Source organism: Amphiprion ocellaris, chromosome 17 (genome assembly GCF_022539595.1).
Source record: "Amphiprion ocellaris isolate individual 3 ecotype Okinawa chromosome 17, ASM2253959v1, whole genome shotgun sequence".
NCBI classification, from domain to species: domain Eukaryota; kingdom Metazoa; phylum Chordata; class Actinopteri; family Pomacentridae; genus Amphiprion; species Amphiprion ocellaris.
Window position 1 is genome coordinate 19,532,541 of NC_072782.1, and position 20,446 is coordinate 19,552,986.

Below are 20,446 nucleotides of genomic sequence, written 5' to 3' on the forward strand. Positions count from 1 at the left end.
CACTGTGGATTAGAAGGAGACGGCGGTGTTTCCCAGCCAAGTGGGTTACTGTTTATTTGGAATTAATTATCAGGGAGAGTGGAAATTTCACAGCTCCCAGAGAGCGAATCCAGACACTTGAGGTCAGGATGAGTGGAACGAGAGTAGAAGACCATGGCAAGAGTCTCTGGGATGGTTCAGGAAGGTGTTTCATGCTGCTCAGTAGCATTCTGCTCAAACTTTAGATGATGATGCTGTCAGAGTTCAATTGGAACAAAAGCTCCTTCTCTGATTTGGTCACCCTAAACTGAGTGAATGGATGGTGGTAACGGGGATCCTGGTGTGATGCCAGTAGCTACTCTTATGCTGTGGGTGCTTTCCAAGAGTTGAATGAAAGGACAAAAGTATATATCTCCTCAAGCCTGTGAGAACGGGGCATCCACGCTGGCACTGTGTGATTTTCGGTGTACGTTCTCACAGCAATGACTGCAACTAGAAATGCTGAGCAGGCATGAGGAAGAATGAATCCACTGATACAGAGTCTCTTTAAAAGCTGCTCTTTTTATTGTATCTACTTTTTTAAAAAAATGTTGGTGAAGGGCTGTATCACTGCATTTTTTCACTATGCTAAATTTCAATTTGCATGCAGTGAAATAAATGTACAAGTGAGACAACGCAATAAATTAGCATATAATTTACATTTGAAAAAAAATTAGTAACAGTGTACCAACATTAATACTGAATATAAAATATACTAATCACATGATGCCTCTCATTTTCTCTTGCACTTTAGGTACAGGTACAAGCAATGTGACATTCAAACATCCAAGTTCACAGCAATGAGTACCAGTTTGATTGAGTTCACTTCTCTTTTTCTGGAGGCTCCTTTATCCCATGGCCAACAGAGAGTCAGTCCAAGCACTTTGAATTTGAAATGCTTCTTGGTGTCCACTGTCTGCTCTGCCTCTTTAACCAATAAAATCTGTCATCCTGAAGATGGCAACAAAAAAGTAGCAGCAGCAATATTTCGTTGTTAACAGCTTCGATGAGATCCTCTCACACTCCTACACTGTCTCTCAGGTTTCTCCCCATAACAGGTGTGTGATGGAGACGTTTCATAGGTGTTCCCTTTCACAGCCCCAGCAGGAAGGGATCAGCGATGACTGGGCGAGTGTCCATTTTGTTGGTCGCACATACAACAATACACGGTTAACAATGCAAATTCCCAGTGTGAGGTATAAACAGATACAAACAAAAACAATAACATGACCAGCATTTTACCAACGGAGATATTGACACATATATTATTTCATATTGTTTGGATCCAGCCTCACTTTTAAGCACACTGGCGAGGGTTTGAATGAAAGCACCCACTTGATAGCACCAGAAGCCTGGGAAGGCCGTAACCCTCGGAGCACAGTGGGAGGAAAAGAAGAGGTAAACACAGTACTCCATGGAAATAAAAAAAAAATACAATAGAAGAGGAGGGGAAGCACCATTGAGTTGGCTGTTTTTGTTCTTTTCAGTGAAGATGATGGGAGGGAAGGGAAAGAGGACGAGAGGGTAACTTTATCTGAGGGAGGGTGTGTGAAGCCCGGATACGTAGTGTATATTTAGCAGGAACAGCTCAACATTTTGAGAAATATGCTTTCTTTAACCTTCCTGTGACTAATCTAATATCTATAACAGAGATGTTAGATTACAGTAAACAGTGGAAACAAGCCTGGCAGCAACTTTAAATCCCACTAATTAACTACTGTAATCTTGTTAGTTTAATTCATTTTTAAAAAAATTAATGTTTTGGAAGGAGGTTGAGCGTTGGACTATTTCTCAGCTAAAACACACTACCAGGAACAAAGCAAGTTTTTCAGAGTGGCTGAACAGGGTATTGCAACTTCTGCATGACTCACTGGATTGATAAGCAGCAGCTTTGAAACAAAGCACACATTTTTCTGAGCATTACAACCCCCTCCCCAAAATGTCTCTTTTTGTAATCAGAATTTGTCCATTTGGTCCAGTAAGTTTTAAATAGTCTAGTAAGAAATATATTTAAATTATTTTAGAGAGCAAACAACAATTCAACTAGCTTGACCAGTACAAGTCTTGGACACATATGCTCTCTATTGACTCAGCTGGAGACTCTAGTCCTGCTAATGCTCAATGGTTATATGTGCCCAATGAACATCTTTCATAGGAATGAATGGCTGTCTGGTACTTTAAACTTGGTATCAGATCTCCTCAATACATCTATTAGCCGGACACAGTGAAGTCCCAGAGTCAGGTAATCGACAGAGAATCCAGGCTGAGAAGTAGTCGAGCACATCATTACTCATGCTTCCATGTCATTTTTTTGCAAATTTGACACAAACTTTTGAAATGTGCCAAAAAGCAAAACAAAGCCAAGAAACAAAACATAATGGGAGTATGACTCGGTTCTTTAACTGCTTTGGAGTGACAAAACTAGGCTGTGTGGTGTCATCAGAAGGTGGCGCTGTAGGCTACATGACAGTGATAAACAGAGGAGAAGAAGTTGGAAACAAAACCAATTGTTTTCTAACTGCTACAAAACCTCAGTGCTGAATGGAAGACAGAATCTTCAAAAATGTTACAAAGCTATCATTGCTCACTAGCCTTGGAACCAAAACAACACGACAGCTCAGTCTTGACTGGGCAGAATATGTCGCCTCCCCAACCGTTCAAACAGATTTCCATCTGGCCTTGAATAAGCTGAGCCAATCAAAACCATTTATCTAATATTAGGCAGGTTTGATACAAGATGAGTGCTACTGAGGCATTTTTCCTGGAAATGGAAAATGAATTGAATGGCTTCTGACTCATTCACATTTGTTTGATGATGGCAGACTTATTGCCCTTGTACTAAAATGGATTTGAATGGTAGCGCAGTTATTGGACTTTTTAAACTCTGATTTTGTAGAAATTATATAACTGAAGGAGTTTTAGAGGTGCTGATGGTAAGTTGAATCTTATTACCTTCAGCCAGAGCCCTGCTAGCAGTTTCCCTCCATCTCCAGTCTTTATGCTAAGCTAAGCTAATCCTCTCCTGGCTCTATTCTACTATTCTGCTCTTAATCTCCACATTTAATTCTTGACAAGAAGGCAAATAAGGACATTTCCTAAAATGTTGAACTGTTCCTTCCACTCTTGCAGCTATAATACAAAAAACATGACATTTGACCAACTCTTGACAGAGAAGAGTGAGAAATAGTGACTGCACTGTGACTCCAATAGACAGGCTGCTTCATAGAAAATGCTCCTTCAAAATGAATCCTTCAATAGTGAACTGAAAACTCCTCAACTGGATGTTTAGTGATGGCCAGCTAGGCCTAGGACACTAGGGTAACTTTTACATGACTGAAGGCACCAGTCTGGGGAAAGAAAATTTAAAAATCCTCCTCTATCCGTGTGGTAGTTCCTGGTCCTGGATTAACATCATATATAATATACAAATCCTTACAGTATATAAGAGTTTAATGTACGTTACAGTATGTAATATTCTCATTCCAGCACGTTGCATATGAATTCAATCACATTACATTCCCTTCCATGACAGTAGGCTACTATCTGACAAAAACATGACAGAGGACAATATCTCAGCTCTGTTTAGAATTGTACAATAAATATACAGTACACTGATGGGCTTTCTCTGTCGTATTTGAGCGGTAAAATTGGCAAAAGTATTTACACAAAAAAGTGCACCAAAGCCAAAAGTCTGCCTGCCAATAGCACCATCACAGTCGTCCCACAGACAGGAGCCGGAGCCTCCAGTCCCCATCCTCCAATCTCCAGGTACATCCTCTGTGAGCGATGTGTCCAGCACTTTGGATTCATTAAACACGGAGGAAGACTAACAATGATATCAATAATTATTATTATAATAAAAATAACATCACCAACAAATAATCTTCCACTTCACAGAAGTGAAAATAAAAAAAAAAAAAAAAAAAAAAAAAAGCGTTTGTCAGCGTTGTGTGCTGAGCAGTGGTTTGGATTCCACCATGATGGAGGGCAGGAGGATCGGTGTGATCAACAGGAAAATCCATACTTCTTTCCCCCTCTTTCTGCAGCGCAGCTCTTTCTATCTTTCTCCCACTGGTCCAGAGATGGGGATGTTGCCCTGTTTTCTTCTTGTCCATCTCAGTGCCGTTTTCCTCCATCCTTTTTGCCTTTGTGTCCAAGCTTTTCTGTTGCTACGTCTCGTGCTCCGAGGGTCAGTGCCCCTGGCAAGTCTTGCAGCACATCTGTCTGAAGTACGCTCGGCTGCAGAATTTGAACTTCAGCACCAATGGGCAGTAAGCCACTTTGTTGACATCTTTGCATTCTACAGAGACAGAAAAGGGCTGGTTAAAATCTTTTTTTCATTAAGAGGTGACCTGCTCATAACCCCAGCTTGTGCTGCTCTCAAATTCAATTCAGTCCACTTCACAGTTATATTTATATAGCACCAATTCAGAACATAACTCCTCTCATCTCACATGTTAAGGTCAGGCTCTTTTAATATCATATGATCAGAAAAACCCAACAAATTCAAAGACTCCCTTTGAGCGACACTTTTGCAGCAGTGGGAGGAGAAAACACGAGTCAGTCTGTCATTTCAGACAGAAGCTTTTGAGAATTTCCTTTCTGCAAATAAATTTAATTAATTAATTCCACTGAGGAATGATGACTGTTTTTGTTGCTGTTAGAACAGCATTGAGATCCTGTTTTACGTTTTCTTGCTATAGCACTGATTTCTTCAGTAAACATGAGAATTATTGTGATGTGTGTTGAGTTATCATCAGTTTCTCTGTTGAGTGTTCATTTCAGTGTATGTCTGGGACCATCCAATGAGACAAAATAAGCTTGGAATTTCACATACTGTCTACTGACAATACACAGACCTCTATGCACACCACTTTTTTGTGATTTTGTGTGTGTATATTGATATTTGTTTTCAAATTTTCATGTTAACACAATATAAAGCACAGATATCTTGCTTTTGTTTTAAATTAAAAGCAAAACATCTTTTAAGTCTTGTTTAGGGAACACAATCTTGAACTTGGGAAATAGACTGAAATCTTTCGTACTGTGCAACAAATGGAGTACTTTTCCACTCCAATCTTTAGAGTAGTCTTTAAGGATTCAGAAAATACCTCAGGATAAAAGTAAGCTGTTAAATGACCTGGTGTATTTGTAGGAAAATTGCTATTGCTGCACAAACTGGGGCTAACCTGCTGCACGAGTACCAATGCATCTCCCTCAGGCCTGAACTGAATGAAACTCTGCAGCTATACTTGGACGCAGAGGCTAAGACTGAGACAGATCCTGGCCTCGTTCTCTAACTGGGCTGACTGCCATCCCTACGATCCACACTCACACACACAAACTGTGAGCTGGATGCCTGACAGGCAGCGCTCTAAATGCCTTATCACGATCAGAGTGTCTTCCCTTATTAGGCTTTGGCCCCTGCCTCTGCAGAGCCAAATGAAACGAGACATTGCCTCACTGCTGTCCGTAAAGGAACAATTAGCCTACAGCTAATCCCATTAGCCAGCCTGTAAACGCTGTTCACGTTTTCCATTCAGGCTAATCGAAAGGCCCTTCTCTATGCATCTGAATAGCCATCCATCATGTGTAAGTGTATATGGAGGGCTGAGCTGTTTCGCTTTGACCAGGAGCCAACCTCACTGGAAAGATTAATGTAGCTGGCAAAGTGTAGAGGAGTGTGTCATCCAAGTGTGTTTAGGTCATAGCAGAACAGTGAAGATGAAGATAGAGACAGTTTATAACCTTTTCAGTTGGGCCTTTGTGTGAAGGCGCTGCACAAACAGCACAGTATGCGTTCACATAAAACCATCTGCCTGTGCATAAGATGGAACTGCACACCGTCTGGTGGCCACAAATTGTCTCTTTGACCGTGATGAAAACTGCAAGCAGACGACGCGTCACACAGTCGAGGTGAGCCAGCACCACTAAAGTGTGATGGCAGACCTTTCATCTTACCGTCGCTGTTGGAGATCGGGGTGGCGTCGCACTTGCTCTCGCACTGCTGCATGGTGGTTGGTCGGAGGGACTCTGCACACTCATTAGAAGGCTGTCCGGTGTACGACAAACACTGCACCGTCCTCATCTGCTGGCCAAGGCCACACTGAGCTGAACACTGCAACAGAATCCAGAGGAGAAGTTCAGTCAAACTGAAATTTAATGTAAACGAGGACCATGTTTTCTCTATGACCCTGAGTGCACCCAGACGCACACTCAGTCATTCTGTAGCAAATCCTGCACATACACCGCAAGGCTTGATCCAATCAACCAATAATCAGCGCACAGAATCGGCAAGCAGTCACCTTCCCCAGATCTGATCCAGCCTGTCACTGACTGTTTCCCAGCTTCAAATAAACAGGTCAACTCATGTTCAAAAAGCATCTTAACCCTCTGAGTTACTCAATCATGTTTGAAAGGCATGCTACCTTTAAAAGTGCACCATTTATCAACCAGAAACTGTAAAAACAGAAGGAATTGTCCAATTATCAGCTTTCCAACGGTCCTTGAACTAATCATATGTAAAATGCTGTTCAATCAGGATAATTAACTATGTTTAAAATTGCAATATTTCATAAAAAATGCCTTATTCTGGCAAATGTTTGATTTAAAAAATTGCCAAAAATAAATTGTTTACACTGACCACATTCTGAAAAAAAAAATTTGCACTTCTCAACCAAACCGTGAAGGCATGACTAACTCTGCTGTGAACAGGCATGTGGCAAAGAAACAAAAACAAAGAGGGCACAAAACCTAGGATAAAGAAAATTAAGTTAAAAAATTAATGCTAAGATGTAGATTTTGGAAAGGACACAGCGGATGTATCCCCTTCAATATTTAGAATGTGTGGATTTGGTGACAAAGTTGCATTATGATACAACAGTAACATTCACTTTTTTTTAATTTCAAGTGAGTGCTTTTTCAATACTTTCAGCCTGTTGTTGACTGATACTTTCTTTAATCCACTTTTTCTTGCCAAAGCAAAAAGAATATTCAATAAGTATAAACATCTGCAGGTGTTGTGCTGCATTCTTATTTAGAATTTGTTATTAAGTCGGAATTAAAGCAACCCTAAGATACCTCCTTTAGAATGTGGTCCGTATTAGTGTGACTTTCTAAAGAGGAGAGAAATCAAACAAAGATGTAAATGTTTGTTGACACGTGAAAAGTTTGCTTTTGTGAACCCAAAATGTGCTCCTGCCTTTCTTTGACTAACTCCTATCAGTGTGCCAGTTGTAATAAAAGCTGAGATTGGTCCTATGGGCGGCCATTAAACTCCTTTGCAGAAGAAAAGACCAATAAAAAACAATAACGGCTGTAGGTGCCAACTCACCTTCGGCAAAACACGAGCCTGAAACAAACTGGATGTCTCTGTAATGAATGGGAAACGCTGAGGAATAACACACCTGTCAGCCATCATGTGTGCGTGTGCGTGTGTGTGTGTGATATGAACTCGACTACCCCCCTTTTCCGTCACCTTCAATGATCCTCTCTGACTGCCTCAGATCAGCGAGCCTGCATGTCATCCCTTCCCAATTAGACCGTCTTTATTAGGGCCCGCTGCCGGCCATGACAGATGGTATACGTCAATGGCGCAACTTAAGTGGGATTTGAACCAGTGACCTTTTGGCCTGCGAGACCAGGCGCTGGGTAGCTGGCAACAATCTCACCTTTCTAGCGCTTGGAGGGCCAGGACTAGAGCGGCGAGGGTGAAGCTTGTAATTACAGCCAGAAAAGCAGAAGAGGTGGAGATGGACGCACACGCACTCTGCAGCGCTTCAGAAATCGCTGTGTAAGAGCAGATTCCAGCTGTTACTCTACGAGGTATTAACCTCCTCTGACGGACCACACTGAGGTTATCAGCTTTGTTTATGGCTGTTCTTGGCACTGATTGAATCATAAAAGAGTACACTGGTGTTTGTGAACACATGTGGCCGATATGAGGAAACTGCAACCCAGACAGACCGACTCTTGACCTCTGACCTGAACAACACAGCTAAAGCCATGATATAACCTCCGCCAGAGCACAAGCGACTCACGCAGTCACTTTCTAAACACTGTTTAAAATTTTACACTGAATTATCAACAAACGCTCCAAAATAACAAGCCATACTTTTTGTAGATACAGCCATCTCTGACGCACGACTTTTTGGCATCATCTCCTCAACATGAGTCAGCTGTGTTGTAAAGTGTTCAGCAGCTTTCTCTGAGCACACTAAGTCACGTCGAGTGAGTCCAAGAATCCTCTGTCTTTCTCAAAATCCTGTTCCTGGAAGTGACAGAGAGGCCCACTCTGACGCAGAGATAAACTTCAAACAGCCGGGAGGATATTCCTGCCACCAATCACATACTCCAGGCATGCTACAGCACTTGGACACACAAACACAAACACAATCTCAGGTCTGTTTGGAACCCTGCTGTATGTCATCCAGGTGTAAATTACACAAACCATTCACCTACACATGGGATCTATCTGTGCATGTTTCGTCTTTTAAACAGCTGTCCTTTTAAAGGATTAACCAATGCTGCTTTGGAAGTTAACTCTCTGAACACCAAAACCCACCAGCAGGTTTGAAAAGTGAGTTTGAGTTATTTTTTTTTTAATCCCCCAAATTACACTACAGTCAAGCCAGAAATTACAGAGACTAAAAAAATAGCCAGATCTCAGCTTAAAATCATGATATTTCATTGAAATGACAATGGTGTCTGCAGCTATCTGTGTACTCACCCGCAGGGGAGTTTTAACAATGGTGAACATAATGGAGCATTTAGCAGCTCAGGAGTTGGTAGAAACCAACATCCATCCATCCATCCATCCACCCATCCATCCACCCATCCATCCATCCATCCATCCATCCATCCATCCATTATCTATACACCATTTAATCCTCATTAGGGTCGCGGGGGGGCTGGAGTCTATCCCAGCTGACTTGGGATGAAGGCAGGAGACACCCTGGACAGGTCACCAGTCTATCATAGTGCTACATATACAGACAAACAATCACACTCACATTCACACCTACCGACAATTTAAAGTTAGCAGTTAACCTGAGCATGTTTTTGGACTGTGGGAGGAAGCCAGAGTATCCAGAGAAAACCCACGCATGCACAGGAAGAACATGCAAACTCCATGCAGAAAGATCCCGGGAGGACAGGGATGCAAACCAAGGATCTTGTAGTTGTGAGGCTAGGGTGCTAGCTACCAAGCCACTGTGCAGCCCTAGAGACCCACAACAGACCTAAAATAAAGTAGCTAAATTCACCAGTTGGCCAGAACATGACTGCAAATCAACGCAAATGTTGCTTTCACCAGATTGGATGAAAATAAAAAATATTCTGCTTTCCACATCATCACCGTGAAGCCATTAGTTACTCCACTAGTGACCGACACTCACAGGACAAAAGTTACTTGAGACTTTTCAGTTGAACTGCAGGCTATGATTACACGGAGCAAACATAGGACAGCAAGAGAAATTCGGGGGAATTATAACATACTGGATCAATAAAATAATGGTATAGCTCAGGTATACAGAGGAGCAAGTTGTTGGAAGATTCAGTCAGCATGGTGAAATATCTTTCTTGAGCTGATTTGCAAAGTGAAGTGAAAATAAGTCAAATAATTTAACTATCGCATTCAAAGTCCTTATTTTTTCAGTTTTGGGCATTTGGAAAAATACTGTACTTGTTTTTTTCCAGTGCTTTTTAAATTTTTGTAAAATAACATATTAAATAATTTTGACTTAATTTTTTTCCTTTTCAAAAATTTCTGGTATTCTGAAGACATTTTGAGCTCTTTCTAGTTCGACCCATGGTTGTTCTGTTTCCACAGAGGTGCAGGACTTTATATTACAGTGAAAAATGCGCCCACATTAGGGAAAATGTGAGTGTTTGGGGTTTAGAGGATTCATAAAGAGCAATTTTGTTCTTGGTCATATGAAGGGGGTGCAGTCCCACCTGTCCCCATTCTCCAGGGATCCAGCGAGGAGGAGGGCAGCGTCCTAAACTGCAGCGGATTCGGACTGGAGGTTTGTTGTGGCTCGGGCAGTGGGCGGGCGGGAAGGTCTTGGTCAGGTCGCTACTCTTACACAAGGCGATGCGGTGTTTGAAGCCGGGGCCACATTTTGGCGTGCACTGAGGAGGGAGGAGAAGGTGTGAACTTAAGGTCTCGACAGCACAGGGAGCTAAAGGAAATAGTTTAGGAGTCTCGTCTTACCTCAGACCAGTCCAGAGTGACCCACTTTGGCGGGCAGGACTGATTGTTGCAGGACTCTCTTTCGATGGGCCGGTGAGTCAGACAGTGGGTGTCCTCCAGTGTCTCCTCCTCAGCAGGGCCGATCTTCCTGATGCACAGGACCGTCCTCATCCTTATACCGCCATCACACGTCTTCCCACATTCTGACCAGTCGCCAATAAACCACCTGGAGAAGAGATGAAACGACATGAACAGCTCAGTTGCAGAACATTTCCGTGATTTCTGAGTGTTGTTTCTCTGTGTACTATTTGTGCTACACTCCCTGAGATTAACTCATTACAAACACAGCATTGACACTGTACATTTAGGTGACTTCATCATGGTCAGTCTACCAAAAGAGCAAAGTAAGGCAAAGGCAATAAATCATAATATAGTTTTGATTTGAAAAAAAAAAAAAAAAAAAAAGTTACAGAGGATGGTGTTGGAGGCTGGTTAGCACTTTCGCCTTGCAGCTAGAAGATCCCTGGTTTGCGACTCGGCCTTCCGGGGATCTTTCTGTTTGCATGTTCTCCCCGTGCATGTGTGAGTTTTCTCCAGGTACTCTGGCTTCCTCAGACTAGTCCAAAAAGTTTCTGAGGTTAATTGGTAACTCTAAATTGTCTGTAGGTGTGAATGTGAGTGTGATTGTTTGTCTGTGTGTAGCCCTGTGATAGACTGGTGACCCTAAGTCAGCTGAGATAGACTCCATCCCCGCCCCCGACGACTCTAATGAGGATTAAGCAATGTATAGCTAATGGATGGATGAAAGATAGTGTTGATTCTCTTTTTAAGTTCATTATCTCCTTTCTTCTTCCCTGATCAGACAGCTCCTAATTTATGGCATTTAATTAGTCTTAAAACTAGGGCTGGCACGTTAACGCGTTAATTTCAATTAATTAATTACAGCGAAAATAACGCGTTAAAAATAATAATTCAATTAATTGCACCCTCCTCAGTTCCCTCATTTCTGGCACACCGGTAACTCTGATGAACACTCCAGCCCAGTAGGTGGCGGTAATGAACCTAAAGTCTGTTTGTAGCCATGAAGAAGAAGCACAGGAAGCACTGAGTGAAGTCAGGCACTGGTGAACAGTGAAGGAAGATGAGATTGAACTTGTTGGGCAGAAAGTTTCCTTTTAAAAATCTTCCTGATGGCAGCTTGGATAAAAGCCTGGTTGTGTGCAAATTGTCCAACAAAGACTTTTCTGATCACTGCGTCACTTCAAGCCGATGTTATCACCTCAATGTAAAACATGTTGCTGTTAGCACCAGAGCTAATGTTAGCTATGAGTTATGCGAACGGCTAACAGTGTAGCCATCCCATAATAGACCACTTTTCTAGACAGTGCTTGAGTTTACAGTAAGTCTTAAAATGTTGAATAAAATCGCTATAATTGCACTTAGATTTGCAGTAATCTGTGAATGTAGCAGACAGATGAAAAATGCAGATAAATAGAAATGAAACATTTTTGTGGTTTAAGTTTTTACTCTGTCGAGGCTCTGCCTCCTTGGAGGAGGAATAACCTAAACAACAAAAATATCTCTTTTAATAACTTAATTATAAACTTTTTGTTCATAAAAAATTAAATAAATAAAAATTGATATTCCTATAAAAAGAACCATCAAAATTACACCATTTATCAGACCCAGAAAAGATGAAAACAGAATGAATCTCTGGATTTTCAACTTTCTGAAGCTCCTTGAACTACTTATGCTGATTTTATGTGCCATACAGTGAAAAAACACCTAAATTCAGGCTTTAAGTCATCAAAATCACTTTTTTCTATATGTCCCATTTTCCTTTTTTAAAATAAATTTTAAATTATAAACACGTATATGTCTATTCATTGATTCAACTGTCAACCACAATTTTATTTGAATTGAAAAACTTCACTTATTGTGTCAAATACTGCTATTTGACAAAACTGCAATTAATTGTGATTAATTAATTACCAAGCCTGTAATTAATTAATTTTAATTGCATCCCACCACTACTTAAAACCTTTGATCATAAAAAAACAGGTGTGTGCACATGACATGAAAAGAGAAACCAGTATCTATGAGCACAAAACCATTCTTGCAAGTAAGCACTCTGCTCCATGTCAATAAATTCAGTAACCTGAGGATCAACCAGCACAGTGTTGTTTGGGAAATTAATTCTCTGAACCCTAAACCCTCCGCTGAAGAGTTTGAAAGCCATGTTTTATTTTTACAATTTGCCAAAATTGCACCATTTATCAAATCCAAGAAGTGTCATAACAGAGAGGATTTTCAACTTTCTGACTGTTTTTTAACTACTCCTCTGTGACGTGGATCCACTGGGAAAATGAATCCAATCAAAGTTTAAAATTGAAATATTTTTTGATCAAATTCACTTAATTCTGCATGTCTCATATTTGCCCAAAATAAACCATTTGCACCAGAGTCTGCAAAAAACTAAGAAGCCATTAGTGACTCAGCTGTCATGCGAAAAAAAATGCAAGGACTTTTTAGGTGAACGGCAAGCCGTGTTTACACAAAACAGAGAGGATGTGCAGATGAGTGTATTTTAGTGTCCAGTGCAATGCCAGGCCACCAAGGTTGTGACGTTGAGAAAGTCTGTCTATAGACTTCAGAATTAATTTCATAAAACTGCACAGACAGCAGAACTCCAAACACATCCAGGCTGTGAGATATTACATCATGTGAAAGAATGTATACAGCATTAACGACGTGTTAAACATCTGTGTGAGCTTTCATTACCCGAGCCCATAAAACCCTGGCTATTCTAAAACAATCGTGTTTACATGACCTGCTTTAGTTGCCCTCTCCTGACGCTGCAGAAGAGATGTTTGCCTTCTGAACACACACAAACACCACGTATGCACGATGACTCACACACACATGCACCGCCGTAGCCTTGAAGTACTAATCAGTCTGTGTCCACTGAATGCAGATGTGAAAATAAATAACTCAATCTGTAGTCTTAACATATGAATACAGATTACCACTGATACAGTAGATTTACAGTGCTATCAGTTTTTTTGACTGAAATCCAGCTGACAGACACCGGCACCCGCTCCCATACACAATTAATTGTCAAGATAGTCTGAAACTAATTAACCTGATGCATTTAATCCCACTTTTTCCAGACGTGATTGAAGCGAGTCTGGCCGTGCTTCCAGCTGAAGTGAAGGGTTTACAGACATTTGGCCACCAAACACAAGTTCATATTCCACCTGTATACGTGTATATTGCCCCTCGAGGATCGGTAAAGAAGCCAAAACAATCAAACACAGGTGGCCATTTTCAGAGCTCTTATTTTTGGCATGAAGCAAACACTGAAAATAGTTAACATATGAAGTTATAAATCACTGCCCTTTTATTTTATTATTTTCTTCCAAACACATTTTACAACTAGGGCTCATTGAAGGCGAATTAATATCATGAGTCAGTCTCATTTTTATGGAGGGTTTTTCTTTTGAAAGTATTAACTTATGCTGCTATACACCATATTTTTATATTAACAGCAGATCAAATGTCTGTGTGTAATGTTAAAGGTGTCGCTCACAGAGAGTTATCAGCTGACGCAATTCTCCTCAGCTCTGCAGAGCCTTTTAGCCAGTTTCAGCTTTAGGTCTACTGGCCTGCAGTATTTATTCATTCTCCTTGTGCTCAGCTGCATTTTTTTTAAACTGTTATTAGCAAAAATAGCTCTGAAAGAACACCTTAAGTCTTGATGATACTGGATGTGGAAATGGAAAGCTGTAGACACCATATATGCATATTTATTACAATGTTACTATTTTTACATCTGTGGGGAGGATATAATTCATCTTCCAAAGAAGATTCGGAGGGGTGTCCTGGCCACCAGATGAATTTAAGTGTATATTTATCTCTTTTTAATTCTATTTTTATTCCCTACCAAGAGATGAGCTGCTACAATATCCAGTGTGCTCACCAGATAGTTGCCAGTTGAGATTTGTTCCTGGTGTTACTGGCAGATGACAGGAGGCCACTGTTAAAGCTTGAGAATTAAGGAGGAGCACACAGACATTTGTGGACACCATGGATGCAGAGTTGTTGTCATATACTACTTGGAGGACTCTATTCCATACATGCAGTTGGTTGGATCTAGTGATGTCCTACACTAATATTATGGACATTTGCTCTGACCTAGTATTGCTGCAGTAACAAACAGCAGACACACTTTGCAACTACCTGGTAAGCACATTGGAGGATTTACCAGCTCAGGAGTTAGTAGAGACCAAAACAGAGCTAAAAAGAAGAAAATATATCTCAATTCAAAATTAAAGGTGGCCAGAACACAGTTCCACATCAATGCAAATGTTGCTCTGTTTGCTTATCAGCTTTGGTCACATCAAACTGTCCTCATACAACATATACAACATAGCACAGTGGTTTTTGTTCTCTTGTTTGTATCTGTTTCTCTCTGGTGTCCTTTTCTCTCTACTCTCACACCAACCAGTCGAGGTTGACGGCTGTCCTCACTGAACCTGGCTCTGCCAAAGATTTGTTCCCCTTTAAAGTGGGTTCCTCCTTTCCAGTATCATCAAGTGCTCGTTCAAAAGGAATCATCAGATTCGCTGGGCTTCTCTATATAATATTATTGGGTCTTTTCCTTAATATTTAAATTAGATAAATTTATAACGTCAGTCTTGTTTCTCTTCTGGAAGGCACTTTGGCTCGACATCTGTTGTTTTAAATGTACTACTTAAATAACGGCGACTTGACTTTGAGGTGGTAATATGTCAGTATTGAGGTTACAACTTGTTTCCACGAGCAAAAGTATAACTTACTGCCTTTTAGAATGAATAAATACTCTGTAAAAGGGTTCAAAAATAATTTTTGTCACCTTCACTCTCATTTTTCTTAGACAAAAGTACTTAACTAAGCAGGCTAGCTGGAGAGCAGGACTTAGCAGTGAAACAATGAGTCGTAAAGGAGATCATTTATCAAGCAAAAAAGCAAAATATTCTCTGCTTCAAGCTTCTAAAATGTGAGGGTTTGCAGCTTCTCTGTTTTATATCATTGTAAATTGACTGTTGGTGAGACAAAACAAGCAATTTGGAGACGCCACCTTCACCTTGCGCCTATAAACGTGTGAGTCATTATTCTAATGCCTGACATTTTAAAGATTTTGCAAAAGCAATCAGCTGAAAATAACCAAGCCTCGGCGTTACGTACTCTGGGGGACACGGCTCAGTGTTGCAGTCTCTCTGGTTCTCTGGAGGTTTGCCGTCTGGGTCACAGTAGCTGTTCTGCACCACCGAGTTGTCGTCCAGCCTCTTGCACACCACCTCCTGTTTCTGAGAGCCTGCAGGGGGTGAAAGGCTGATCAATAAGGCAGCACAGAGCTCAGCTGATCTTGCATATTAAAAACCCTTCAAGAACATGGGGGCAGGGCGGGCAGGCAGCAGGGCGGGCAGGCGGCATGTCCAGCGCTGCGTTTGAGCCGAGTTGGTATCGTTTTCAGTCTGTAGTAAATTCAGACATGTAAATTCCTGATTCTTTGCAGGATATGTTGGCAAATCACTTTTACAGAGCAGAGAGCTCTTTACTTTGGCTGCTACCAGAGAGAGTGAGGGCTACCGTATCGGTGTCACACCTCCCACTGTGTATGTGTGTGTGCATGTGTGTGTGTCTGTATCACACCAACTAAGAAAAGGGTCTGTTTGGACCCTCCTGGGACATATCCCACGGCAGACTTGTCTGGCAGATGTAATGAGATATGGAGTGTGTATGTGTGAAGTATAGAAAATCTACCCATCTGTGCTCACAGTGAAATACAGTTTAGAGGAACAGTGCAAAGCATGGGGTAAAAGAGTTTCAGTTGTAAGGCTGTCAAAAGGTGTTTTTCATAGATTTTATTACGGCAGTGATATATTAAACAACACTTCATGATTAGCTGAGCTTGCTCAATCGAATGGGTGCACGATTAAATAACATTTTACTGATTTAAAGCTCTGCACGGCCAGAGACACACAGTAGACACAAATTAGATCATTTGGATCAACAATGCAAAGGCATGTTTACGATGCTGAAAGGCCATGTGTGCTTCCCCATCTAAGGAATAGCTTCAAACTCTTGCTCTGGACTTGGAAATCCTTCCTTGGAGAAACCCACATGCTTATTCAGTCATGCTTTTACAAAATATTACAAACCCATCCAGGCCACGCTTGACAACTGGGAAGAAACACTATTTATTGTTACATGAAACCCATTGCTTTTGGGCTAAAAGGTTTGGTTTAGTCATTCTTGAGGCCATGGTCAACATTTCATTGCGGTTTTAGATTCTGAATGTTTGACTTTGTAGGATAAGCGCTCTGGAAGAGTAGCCGCATCTCTGTGTAGCGCTGGTAAACCAGAAGCTATGCAGAGCAGCCCATTCACAGAACCTACACCATATTCATTACTTTGTTTAAAATATGGAAAATATACATGTTGAATTTATTAGAGGGCTGAATCTCCAGCTATAAAGGAATGATTCTGGAAACCCAGCTCAAATCCTGGGTTTCTGCACTCTGCTCCTCAGCATTTGTGGAAATATTGGTTGGGGAAGATTTACAGAATGACACACACACACACACACACACACACACACACACACACACACACACACACACACACAAAGACATAAAGAATTAAATGCTTAAAAAGGTTAGGAATATTCAAAAAGAATTTAAACACCCCCAGTATGTTATGCTATTCAACACCAAAATGCTTCGAGTTCTTTTTCAAAAGGCAACTGGCCACTTGAGCTCAGTAGAAGGTTGACACAGAGACAGTAATGTTGTCTGTAAATAAATAAACTGAAATAATGAAAGAAATTGCTGTACTTAATAAAGATGTATTCTATGTAAATATGTGCTGAATATATGCAAAGTGAATGAATTATATGCAAAGTGTTATAATTCATTTACAAGTTCATTTGAAACTATTAAATCTGAACCCCAAAACCTGCTGCTGGGTTTGAAAGGCACATGACCTTTTTGACAAGTGCAAACGTTACACCATTTATCAGAGACAGTAGCTATAAAAATAAAATTTCCAACTTTCTGATTACTTTGAACTACTTATTGTGATGTGCTGTCATCTGCAAAATCAAATCTAAGCTTAAAATTGGGTTATTTCATCGAAATCACTTTTGAAAACGTGTTATTTAACTATTTCAGCTCTAATCAGTGAAAAATGAAAAATGCTGCGCTCTCCTGTGCAACCATGAAGATATGAGTGACTCAGCTGTGACCACCAGTGACATAACAAAAATTTGAGAATTTTTTTGGCAGAACTGAGTGGGGTTTTTTGTTTTCTTTTTTTTTTTTTCAAATTTTGTACTTTCTTTGTAAATACGCTACCGTTCAAAAGTTTGGGGCCACTTAGAAATGTCCTTATTTTTGAAAGAAAAGCTTTTTTTTTCAATGAAGATAACATTAATCAGAAATACAGTCTAGACATTGTTAATGTGGTAAATGACTATTCTAGCTGGAAATGACTGATTTTTAATGGAATATCTACATAGGGATACAGAGGAACATTTCCAGCAACCATCACTCCTGCATTCTAATGCTACATTGTGTTAGCTAATGGTGTTGAAAGGCTAATTGATGATTAGAAAACCCTTGTGCAATTATGTTAGCACATGAATAAAAGTGTGAGTTTTCATGGAAAACATGAAATTGTCTGGGTGACCCCAAACTTTTGAATGGTAGTTTGAATTCTCAAAAAAAAAAAAAAAATCAACAGTTGTTTTACTCTTTTTTAATAATTTATAGCATTTTCACTTTGGCATAGAGGTGCAGAACTTCATATAGCAGTGAAAAATGAGTCCACGATGAGTAAAAATGTGAAGAAAAAATACACACAAACTGGTTGGAGTTCAGAGGGTTAACATGTAAAAAAAAAATGCATTGGTTCTATAATTTCCATCAAGCCAACAGATGAAAACAGACAAACTGTGATGTAATTAGGAAGAAATAATCAAATGAAAACCACAGAAAATGCAGTGTATAAAAATTTAAGAAGTACACAAAAAGTCCAAACCAGTTGCAGTGACAGAAGACTAGAAGAGAAGAGCAGAGAGGAAAGCTACAGTGGAGGTTTGTGCTGTTAACTCACCTCCAGCGCAGGTAGCTGAGCATTCAGACCAGGGCAGGTGGTGCCAGGAGAAGCCCACCTCGTTGTCACCGCTGCCTGTGCGCTGGATGGGCACGTTGAACTTGTAGCGTATTCCAAGGTTCTGCTCCTGCAGTAGGACCTGCAGCAGACAAAAGTTGATTTATGCTGTTAAACTTCTACTCAGTTTATTCTGACCACTTGAGGAGCAGTGCAACATGCAGCTGATGAATGATGGCAAAAAGTAGACTATTTAGACATCAAGCAGACAGGGAGCAGCATTAGCATTAATTTAACTGCAATAATCACTCTCCTTATTTGGTCTCCATCAGCTCCTGAAGGAAAAAATGTATGTCTTTCGCTCCTAAGTGTTCCACTGTGTCATGTCTAACCCTGCTGTTTGGAGCTGGGTAGGTAGCAAACAGAGTTTTAATCTCTTTTTTGCTGAATCCAGCTGATGAGAGCACCAAGAGTGAAAAGTTGTGGCCAAAACAATGACCTGAAAGGTTTTACAAAGCTCCTTAGACCTGAGAAGGGATACAGAATCAGGTCAGATCACTCAAATGAGACCAGAACAGTCCATATTAGTGAGGTTCTGTGGGTTTCAGTCTGCTGGATGCAAAGGGAGATTGAGGCAGTCGGGCTTCAGAAGCCACAAAGAAATGGCCAGAGGTCGAGTGGCTGGTTGCTTGTCTATTCCAGTGGTGCTGTGTGGTCTGGTATTTTCAGCGTTTATGTCGGGGAAGAAACTGCTAAGTATTACGACAAGAAAATGCTCAGCAGCCTCACATCAGCTCAGAAACATGCAGGGAAACATAAAACCCATTTAAAATAATGTGTGCTTTCACGTGGACAGGTACACTATATTGCCAAAAGTATTCGCTCACCCATCCAAATAATCAGAATCAGGTGTTCCAATCACTTCCATGGCCACAGGTGTATAAAATCAAGCACCTAGGCATGCAGACTGCTTTTACAAACATTTGTGAAAGAATGGGTCGCTCTCAGGAGCTCAGTGAATTCCAGCGTGGAACTGTGATAGGATGCCACCTGTGCAACAAATCCAGTTGTGACATTTCCTCGCTCCTAAATATTCCACAGTTAACTGTCAGCTGTATTATCAGAAAGTGGAAGTGTGTGGGAACGACAGCAACTCAGCCACCAAGTGGTAGGCCATGTAAACTGATGGAGTGGGGTCAGCGGATGCTGAGGCACATAGTGCCAAGAGGTCGCCAACTTTCTGCAGAGTCAATCACTACAGACCTTCAAACTTCATGTGGCCTGAAGGCCACATGAAGTTTGCGCACTGCTCAAGAACAGTGCTTCAGCAGAGAGCTTCATGGAATGGGTTTCCATGGCCGAGCAGCTGCATCCAAGCCATACATCACCAAGTGAAATGCAAAGCGTGGGATGCAGTGGTGTAAAGCACGCCGCCACTGGACTCTAGAGCAGTGGAGATGCGTTCTCTGGAGTGACGAATCGCGCTTCTCCATCTGGCAATCTGATGGATGAGTCTGGGTTTGGCGGTTGCCAGGAGAACCATACTTGTTGGACTGCATTGTGCCAAGTGTAAAGTTTGGTGGAGGGGGGATTATGATGTGGGGTTGTTTTTCAGGAGCTGGGCTTGGCCCCTTAGTTCCAGTGAAAGGAACTCTGAATGCTTCAGCATACCAAGACATTTTGGACAATTCCATGCTCCCAACTTTGTGGGAACAGTTTGGAGCTGGTCCTTCCTCTTCTAACATGACTGTGCACCAGTGCACAAAGCAAGGTCCATAAAGACATGGATGACAGAATCTGGTGTGGATGAACTTGACTGGCCTGCACAGAGTCCTGACCTCAACCCGACAGAACATCTTTGGGATGAATTAGAGCAGAGACTGAGAGCCAGACCTTCTGGTCCAACATCAGTGTGTGACCTCACAAATGTGCTTCTGGAAGAATGGTCAAAAATTCCCATAAACACACTCCTAAACCTTGTGGACAGCCTTCCCAGAAGAGTTGAAGCTGTTATAGCTGCAAAGGGTGGACAGAGGTCATATTGAACCCTATGGATTAGGAATGGGATGTCACTTACGTTCA

At 41.1% G+C, this 20,446-nt stretch overlaps 1 protein-coding gene across 1 annotated transcript in view; it reads right to left on the reverse strand.

Moving 5' to 3' along the window:
- Positions 1-520: 520 nt before the first annotated feature.
- adamts6 (ADAM metallopeptidase with thrombospondin type 1 motif, 6) overlaps positions 521-20,446 on the reverse strand; it is a 94,627-nt gene continuing 74,701 nt past the window's right edge. The window contains exons 20-25 of the mRNA XM_023267248.3: positions 18,368-18,506; positions 15,437-15,566; positions 10,232-10,436; positions 9,973-10,149; positions 5,980-6,136; positions 521-4,318 (exon numbers count right to left, since the gene is read on the reverse strand). Of these exons, the coding sequence (XP_023123016.1) occupies positions 4,209-4,318; positions 5,980-6,136; positions 9,973-10,149; positions 10,232-10,436; positions 15,437-15,566; positions 18,368-18,506 (918 nt within the window). The 3' untranslated portion in view covers positions 521-4,208. The remainder of the gene's footprint in view (positions 4,319-5,979; positions 6,137-9,972; positions 10,150-10,231; positions 10,437-15,436; positions 15,567-18,367; positions 18,507-20,446) is intronic.